This window comes from Montipora capricornis, chromosome 3 (assembly GCF_036669925.1).
Source record: "Montipora capricornis isolate CH-2021 chromosome 3, ASM3666992v2, whole genome shotgun sequence".
NCBI lineage: Eukaryota > Metazoa > Cnidaria > Anthozoa > Scleractinia > Acroporidae > Montipora > Montipora capricornis.
The window spans coordinates 76,404,850-76,414,849 of NC_090885.1; the positions used below are offsets into that span (position 1 = coordinate 76,404,850).

Here is a 10,000-nt window from a genome sequence, read left to right on the forward strand (position 1 = left end):
TGATGTGTCTTGGATTGTTCCTGAACAGAGAAGATTTTTTAATCCGCTTAGATTCAAAACGGAGGGTGTCACACAGCAAATGACAATTAAGAATGCATTGAATGTTTCAGCCATAACAAATCCGTAATGTCTACTCGAGTTTTAGTACTTACTAGCCTGAACAAGACCAGAGCCTCATATGTATGCATTCCCATTGCAACTTTGACGCTCGCGGAACGAAACCATTAGTTTTTGAGGAATGAAAGTGTCATTTCATCTCGATCCGTGTTCAACTTGAACTGCCTCACAGTTGGGTAGTTTGTTCGAGTATGAAATGACATCTTGTTCTTCCTGCTCCATTTGTGACTTCTCTAGAGAACCTTTCAGCTTTCCACTTAAGTTCTACTCTTTTTGCACACGAGTCATAAGTGATTTGAAAGTTAAGAGTTTTCGTACAGGATTCGATAATACATGCCTTGGATAACCACATTAAATTATAAACTTTTGCAGAGTCATTTCTTGACGTCGAGGACTTCGCATCGATTAGCATCCGCTTGGTAAGTTGCTCACTGTTGCTCATTTCTTAATAACACGAACAAGTAACTTGTGTGTGATAAACCAGTTCTGGCCCCAGTTGCTCAAACAATGGATAGCGCTATTCGCTGGATAAATCACTAACCAGTGGATAAGTCATAGCAAAACCAATTGCGCTTTCCAATGGATAGTGATTTACCAGGTGGATAGCGTTACTACCGAAATCACTAAAGTGTTTGCACCCCGAAAAAAAATGATTGATCGTATTTGAATTTCGACTTGCTTACGCACGTGACCATTTGGAGCGCCCCGATTTGTGACGTATCATTCTTGATGTGAGCGAGGCTGTGGGAAAATATAATAGAAACAAACCGCGGCTTGAAAGAACTTTCCACCGTTTGGAAATGATATGTGGTCACTGATGGTTGAGCGGAGGGGGAGATATTTGAAAAGAGTTCTACACGGGAATTTTTAGAGACATGAGATTAAAGTACAAAATGAGTGGTCTTCCAGTTTCAAAAATATAGAAGACGAGTTTTTTCAAAAATGCAACCGAAAATTACCTCAATCGTCACACAGCTAAGGGTCAACCCAAAAGGCTGGAGCAAAAGCAGACCTTTGGTAACTTACATGGCAAAGCTGGATACTTCGAGGTAGAGTAACGAGTTGTGCGCTTGGCCAATTGGAAATTTAAAAATGTCATACGCTTGCGAGGCAGTTTATGTACAATGTAAACACGTAAGGCTTTGTTGTTTCAAGTTTAGTATCGACAAATTGTTCATGGGAATCGATACCGAAATCTCACTCCAATGATAAGTTGAGTTTTTATCCCTTGTTGTTGTTTTGGTTGACGTAAATTCGAAGACAAATTCTCTGCAAAAATTACATAAATCGTCAACATAGCAGTAATTTAATTATCATAACACCAGTCGTGGAAAACAACTAAGCAGTTGCTATTTTCATTTAGCAATCAAAACGATTTCAAGTACAGTAATGTTGCAAATAAATGTAACAGAAAACACTTGACATATCTTCTCGTTTGTTCTTATCGGTCGTTGTGGAACATCGAAGGCGAGACAAATGTCTTCCATATGTGTGAAACTGTAAGACCAATCATTTTGTACTTTAATCCAATATCTCTGAAACTTCCTGGGTAGAACTCTGTTGAAACATCTCCCCCTCAGCTCCACCATCAGTGTCCACATATCACTTCCAAATGGTGGAAAGTTCTTCCTACACATTCTTCTCATGCCACGGTATCTTTCTTTATTTACCCACGGCCTCGCTCAAATCAAGAATGACACGTAACAAATCTGGGCGCTCCAAATGGTCACGTGAGCAAATCGAAATTCAGATGCGATTGATCATTTTTTTTCGGGGTGCAAACAGTTTAGTGGTTTCGGGAGTATCCACCTTTTGAACAACTGGGGCCTGAAGACTTTTAATTTGAGTTATTCTATTTCGTCATTGGTCTGTGTCGCAATGAAGACACATGAGGTAGCATGTGCGAAACCAGAGCTTGCAGTTGAGTGTCTTTTTTTAGTCAAGGTTTTGAATTAAGGATTTTTTTTTCGGATTTTTTCTACCGTATGGAAGCCTACATGGAAAACAACGAAGACTCCCTTTTGGGGGAAGATGAAGAAGGAACTCCTGAATCAGGAAAAAATACCGCTGCGTCGCAGTGCAATGAGCTAAGGGCTCTTTTAGCTTCAATGAACAAGATGATGGCCGCCTTGAGCGAATTGCTCCTCGGCAAAGGCACCTCTTGTTCAGGGAAAACGCAGGATCCCAAAACGGCAGAATCTGCCGAATGAAAACATGAAGGCATGAATTCAGATCTTGAAGAACTGTTGGGCGACTGTAGTAAGGAGCACAAGCTCTATGAAAGTGACCCTCTTCTAGATGAAATAGCAAACCTAATGCATGATGAGGAAAAGACCGACCAAGCAGTTGCTGACAGTCTTGCAAAGACTATTTATCCAGTCTCGCTGGCTGAACAAAATGAACGAAGAACAGCTAAAAAATGTATCTGGAAAATATCTTAGGCCTAGCAACTGCAACAAACTGATAACTCCAAGAGTAAATCCTGAGATCTGAAAGCCATAATAATTATTGCTACGTACAAGGTAGACTGTTCACAGTTCCCTATTTTCCCGTTTGATCGTCGTGATCGAGCACAAGCTGCTGCCATCTTTGTTTTTTAAACTGCGAGCGCAAACTGGGGAGAGTGACATAACTACCAAGTGGGTGGGGGGAATGGAGGGGTTTTCTGCAGGAAAAATAGGGATTATTCCGTGGGAGGCCTGTGCAACACGCAGCCCAACTGTATAAATCCAGTCGCGTGTCTTTCTCTTCCTCGTAGTCAGATATGGCAATTAGCCACATGCTTGTGCTTCGCACAGAAGTTAAGCCCCATTCGCTGGGGTTGCTACATGGATGGGTGATGGCACGTAAGATCCTGTGCTGTAGACTTTTTTTGTTCTTGTTTTTTCTTTTTCTTTGTAGTCGTAAATTGCATTTTGTTTCAAATTCCCTATCCCGCGGAAAGCGAGGTGAAGAGGCAGAACTGACCTGCTGTTAGAACTCGGACCCAGCGCGAGATGTTATTGCGCCATCAAGGAGGTTAATGTTACGAAACTTGTTTTTGCGTTGAATTTATAACATTTGGCATGATTTTTGGGCTCATTCGTGGAGTGGCATTAATTTGATAGAACAGATGTAGATGAAAGTTCCGGGGCACAAACTTAATGGTAGCGATTTTCACATTTCATCTTTAGAAAGAGTCGAAAGTAATTTCGATAAATCCCATGTACAAATGTGCAATAAGAAATATTGAGATGTCTAATATATAAGTTAACATCAAATCCCAATTTCGGAACTTCTCAGTGAAATTTGCAACATCGATCGAGAAGCCCAGACGTTCAACCGTGGCGGTGAACAAATCGAGTTCAAGGACAGCCAATATTTTCCGTGTCCAGTAAAAGCTGATCAAATCTACAAGGGTTACTAGCAAGGTTTACAGTTCATCACACATAGTACGCTTCCCTTTTATCGACAATCACTAAATTGTCATCAAATGCTAAAATTAAAATCGCTATGTCTTCTGAATTTTTATCTGCAGGAGGTTGAAGATGACCTAGAAAGAAATCTTTTTCCAAGTTTCCCGTTCCGTGACTTCTTTCGTTTCGAAATACACCATTTTAAAATTCCGAATTGTCACCTTGCGTGACGCTTTGATACAAAGTTATTTGTTTGGAAAAAGATGCCTGTTCCTATGAATCTCAGCAGTTTGATGCTTTCAGGTACATTAGGAGATGTATTCATACACACGCATTTTATCTCATGAGCGAAAATTAGGTAGTTGCAGGGAGCAAGTAAAAAGCGATGAATTTAGGTTTTATTCATTGCTGAGAGTTTAATTTAGGATAGACGAGGAGGCATTAGATTTTGAACGTTGTACAACATAATTATGTAGTTATTTCTTCAGGTAAACTTGAAGTAATTACAATTTTTTTTAGTTTAAAGCTTGGTTGGGCTGGAAGTGAGTTGATTTCAATGGAATTTGGATGGCGGAGTCAGTGGTTATTTTTGCAGCTTATGATGTATGATATGGGGAAGACATGCGAGAACGCCGCCTTATAGAAGCAGTATTTAGATTGATGTTTGTTGTTGATACTGAGTCCACGAAGAAACAGCAAAGCAACGAATAAAATATCCACAGTAGCATTTGTGTTTACCTTGTTTCTGTTGATTATGAAATCTCTGTTCCCCGTATCATACCTCTCAGCAGGCGGCTGACATAGTTCTTGAGCCCGCCCTGAAATGGCCAAAAAAGTGGGAAAAGCCCAACTTGGAACGTAATTTTGTCTTAAAAAAACAGGAAACAAGGAGAAATAACTCCACAAACTTAACTTCAGTTATGTTAGGCTTTCTAAAAAAAATGTTGGAAAATTTGTCGATTTTGTCCTTCAGTTTTCCTTTAATGGTGGTCTGAGCTGGTATGTCATACGAGAAGCATGCCTGTCATTTATAGTTATTGAGAGTCCTGCTTGGGAATATCTGAGTAAGGTGAAAGGTAATAATGTGTAAACTTACCTACTAGTGGTGCAGGGCACAGGAAATGGGTGAGGCACCATATGGTGGTGCCTTGTAAAATGCTTGTCAACAGACCTCTGAAGTCTCCCATTCCGGTTATGGGGACTTCTAGCTGACAGGTTCTTGGGCAAGTTTGGAAGTTCTTGTGGCATATGAACATGATCCTTTTTGATAAAGGAATTGATAGAGTTTACCAACTTCTAGAAAAAAATTTCGTGGTAATTTCAAATTGATTGACAGATGATTATCAAAATCTCTGCTTATTCCAAAACAATTGATTAGTGTGTAACATGGTTTTCTCTCCACTGGTTACAGAGCCTTAGATTTAATTTGCTTTGCTTAAGTCAAATGATGCCATATAATAACAATAATAATAATTATAGATAAATGTTGATAATATTTATGACGAAACTGACCAAACATGTCAAGATGGTGCACCAATCTGTCTGATTTTGAGGATACTATCATGGTAGATTAGGATTTTATGAATTTCTAGTTTTGTTCTAGGTTGACGTGTGATCTCTTTGCCCGGTCTTTGCGACACCTCTTTTCAAAATCTCCAGAAGAGTTCTTTCATTTTCATTGTAAAAGATCCTTGCATGAAAGTTTCATAATATCATTTTAGTTATAGCTAGCATATGGATATTTTAACAGCATCATGGTTCCTGCCAAGACACATTTGTACATTTATGAGAATTTTATATTAATTTTACAATTATTGCTATAAATAAACTATATGCTTTCTGTGACAATTTAAATAAATATAAATATTTAAATATCTTGGTTATATTTTATGGATATTTTAACAGCATCATGGTCAGAGTAGTAGACACTAATTACAGTATTCTCTATGATGTCAAATTTTGTTGTTTTTAGGTAAATTTGGTCAAGTATGTTTCCTGATGAGACAAAAGTTGGACTTTGTACAATCTGTCATTAAAGATTTTAGCGGTCTAATGCTATCATCATTTAAGTAGTTGATATTGAAATCACCAAGAATGATGTCGATTGGATAAGTGCCGAGGATATTTCGTAGATGACTTACATACTGTATTATATTTGAGTTGTTCTTTCGGTAAAGAAAAAGAACTGTAAAATTGGGACATGTATTCAAAATTATTACAAATTTCATTGCATTTACTTGTGGAAATTATTCATGTTCCTTAGTCTCTATTGATCTTCTGGTACACAGTGCCAAACTCAAGAGTCTGTCAGTAGGATGATCTTGCCTGTAGAGAGTAAATGGTAGTAGATGAGATTTTATGTCAGTATCATTGCTATGAGGTACAAGTTGTGTTTCTGTCAATGCAATTAGATCACTGTTTTTTAAGTGTGCATCATACTTGATATCTAAACTATGTTTTTTGAGCGATTGTATGTTTAATAGACATATAGTGAGCATTGCATTGTCCTTATATTTTTCACTAGTTCCCATGGTTTTTGAGATTTCTCGCAGTCTTTCATATTCTTTATGTACCCGAGGATCTGCTTTCACATGTTTGCTGTTAATTTTTCCTAGAATGTGAATACCATTTACAGAGGTCGCTCGGCTCAGTGCAACATATACCTGACCATAATTGAATGATCTCTTTTTGACCAACTCAAAATTAATGACGAGACTGTTAAGTGACAATCCCTGTACTATGTGAATGCTAACAGCGTAAGCCAATGTTAAAGGGAATTGCATTCTCTGTATTTCTGGAGAAGAAGGTTTATTTGGATGTACTTTAAATTTTGCTAGGACAGGTTCTATGGGTACAACTCTGTTTTGTCGCACAAAACTGCCAGTACTGTTTTGAATTGAATTGTTGCCAGCTTTGGCATCATCAAATTTTACATAGATAATGGTGGGTCTTTTGTTATTTTGATTTACTTCAATTTTAACAACAGTTCCTATTTGACCATTTATAAGTGTATCTGCAATATCAATGTTGTTGGTTAACATAACTCTAACAGATTCCTTTATACAGATATTAGCATCAACTCCACCAGTTTCAGACCTGGGTCTTACTCTAGCTAAAATTCTGTTAATATCTTGCTGTGATACAATAGGAGGGTACTGATCCGTGGCTTTAAGGTTAAACAACTGTGCAGGTACATGTATTTGGTGCAATTTCATTTCGTAGTGTCGATTGACCGGATTATTTTCAGCCCAGATGTGAAGAGCATCTGATGGGTAATTAACATCTGAAGGATCTATAGATCTAGATTGGATGCACTTGATATCTTCTTCAGTTTGAGTTGCTGTACGGAACCTATTCAGAAGTTCAGCAAATGGCTGGTTATCCTTCTGCCTCATGATATCAACAAGCTCTATCATTGTGAATAGGTGCCATGGGTGGCACAAGTTAAACACATCATTTTTGTAATTTGCAAAAACAGGTGGAAGTTGATACATGTCACCAATAGCAAGAATGCTAATGCCTGCAAACAGGTGAACATTTGATGTGCCAACAATTTCTTTTAGTCTTTGGTGGATATGAAGCAAAGTATTGTTAGCAACCATAGAGATTTCATCTATTATGATCAACTCGAGGTCAGCTAGTAACATTCTCATCTGTGTTTTCTTTTGGTCAGACATTGCAGATAAATTATCACCTGTTTCTTTGGGAATTGCCAAGGCAGTGTTTATTGTTGTCCCATTTATCTTAATAGCAGCAACTCCAGTAGGTGCCATTGAAAGAACTGTAGGTAATTCAGGATTCATCGGAGGATGTCTAAACGTCTTTGTGACAGTGTGGTAGATTGTTTGGATCAAGTGACTTTTACCAGCACCTGCTCCACCAGTTATAAATAAATGTATTGGTTTTACTTACTTCTTCAGGTTTTCGACTATTCATGTTTTTCATTTTACTTCTACACCAGGTGAGAATTATATCATAAGCATAGCGCTGTTTTGTGTTCAATGATCTAACACACTCCCGTAGCTGATCATCACTAATTTCTGTTGGCTGGTTGTGCGTTGTCATTCCTAGGTTTGAATCATTCCCAGTTTCTGATGATGAAACTAGATGCATAGGTAATTGTTCATTAAACGACTCGTTTGGTGCTGAATCATCTTGCTCTCCAGATTGTAAATCTGCATTTTCCTGGTCATTTATAGAATCATAGCTGTTGTGGATGATATTGCCCTGGTTATTTCGAAGAAAATCAAGTGCTTCTGTAACAGCTGCATAAGCATCAGGCTCAAAATTCTCTCTGTTTCGTTCCACTACAGCTTGTACTTCATGCTCATAGAATTTAGAAGCATATGTTTGATCACTTCCTAAAAAACTTGTTTCATTTCTCCATCGGTGGTAAAGCATCAGGAGATGATGAAAATACAGTTCAGGTTCTTTTGCTTTGTTTGGCTTGTGATGTCTTTTAAAAGCTTTTACTTTTCTACACGTCACAACTTCATGCGTGTTCATTAATCTTATTTTGTCTGGAGGTGACGTATCAGGATCACAGTTGTGATGTAATTCAATGACATCGTCAGTTAAAACCTCAGATTGAGCATCAGCTGTTTCTTGGCAGTCTTTTTTTGTATTCATTCTAATAGTATGCAGCAAACTCTGCCAGACATAGCCTCCATTTATCTACAGAAGGAATACCGGTACACTGTGGTCTTAAAGTAATATTTGATTTAAAGATATCAGTACTTTCATTATCCAGTTCATCAAGTTCTTCTGGTGATTTTGCAATGCGTACCCTTTTTTCTGGTAGGTCAGTGCTTACAAAAACTGTTGCAGGGGACATTTTTCGTAACCATATTTCAGGCATGCATCTGTAAACACATTCTTGTGAACTGACTTCTCTGGTAGAGAGGAAAGCAGCACCAATTCTTTTTAAGCTATCCATGACACTCAAGTTTTCTTTCTTAGCTTCCTTTGCAGCATTCATAATTGCCTGTGAGCATTCAGTCTCATTCTTGGTGAAATATGAGCACACGTAAGTTATGCACTTGTAGTGGTTAAATACAGGTTGCAAGTCAACATTCGCTCTAAAACCCTTAATACCAGCAATAAAATAATTATTAATAAAACAGCTGGTTGTTGGCCTTTTAAGGTGCAGCTCATAGTCTGAGTCAGGTGAAATGGACAAAGCCCAATAATATTGCTCTTCAGTTATGTTTACAGATTTGAAAATATCAGCTTCTGTTAATGTAGGATCATAGTTTGCCTTACTGGGATTTAACAGTTCATCTATTTTTTCTTTAACTAGTCTAAGGATTTCGTTTTGTCTGTCTATGGTACTTGTCTTTTCTTCTGGATTTAAATCATCAGAAAGAGGTTCAGCCACAATAGTCTTGTTTGTAAAAAAGTGCCCAAAATTAAACGTACATTTAATGTTTTTTGTATTTTCTACACGTCTTTGAATGACTGTGCTTTTGGTTGGTTTTTACAAGCTCATGTAACTCAGGGTCTTGACTCTGATCAGGAAGGCATGACTGCACATGTTCATCTATGAAGTGGATATAAGCTTCCTTGGTATCATGTGTTAGTTCAGGGCAATCTGATGTCCATATTAAGGCATGTAAGTGAGGACAGCTTCTCATCTGAAACTCAATGCGGAGTGCATAGTATACTATTTTACCAATTGGGTTTGCATTAGTTAGAAGAATTTCAGTGAAGAATGTTTCAACTGTATATTGAAAGTGCTTTTGAGCATCTTTCATTATAAGATAAAGCATCAATTTGTTCATTTGTTAGATTTTTGCCTTGTGTTCTTGCAATAATCAGAAAAAGTTCAGGCCACCTAAGGTCAGCACAGGATAATGTCATAAACCATGTTGGTATTCCAAGCTGTTTTACCGTAGCTACTACTTCATACATAAATTTTTGCCAATAAGGTGGTGTTCCTGGAATGTGTCTAAAAAATGAATAAGCCTGATCTTGACAAATAAGATAAATTTTGCATATTATTTGATCTTATTTGAGAAGCAGTAAGAGGCTGGCCATGCATTTTTTTCAGAGCAATATTGATGCTATCTGATACTTTCTTCTGTTCTATGATGAACTGAGCAAAGAAGAGATATTCAGGATTGGTAGCAAATCTACTACTGTGATGTAAAAGTCTTGCATTGAAGTACTTAACTGGCGAAAACTTTATTTCTCGGTTGACAGAGTACGCATACTTTCCTTTTAGAAACAAAATAGGAAATGCTAGTTCTTCACATTGCTTGTCTGCCATGAAGGAAACTGGACGTTTTTCACCAGGTGCAATAGCACCTCTCCTTGAGATGATACATTATCATTTTGCTCAACAGTTACAGGATAATCTGGTATTACAGACTGCAAGCAAGTTTCGCTTCTTGGTGCTCGATATTCGTTCCAAGGATCGTCATTTTCTACATCTGCGGGTGTGCTGACACTCTCACCATTTTCATTGTTTGAAGAAGTTTCATCACTTA

At 37.8% G+C, this 10,000-nt stretch overlaps 1 protein-coding gene across 1 annotated transcript; it reads right to left on the bottom strand.

Moving 5' to 3' along the window:
* Positions 1-5,758: 5,758 nt before the first annotated feature.
* Positions 5,759-7,315, bottom strand: LOC138040815 (uncharacterized). Its single transcript, XM_068886480.1, has one exon. It carries the CDS (start codon positions 7,313-7,315, stop codon positions 5,759-5,761), a length of 1,557 nt encoding a protein of 518 aa, XP_068742581.1.
* Between the last annotated feature and the right edge of the window lie 2,685 nt (positions 7,316-10,000).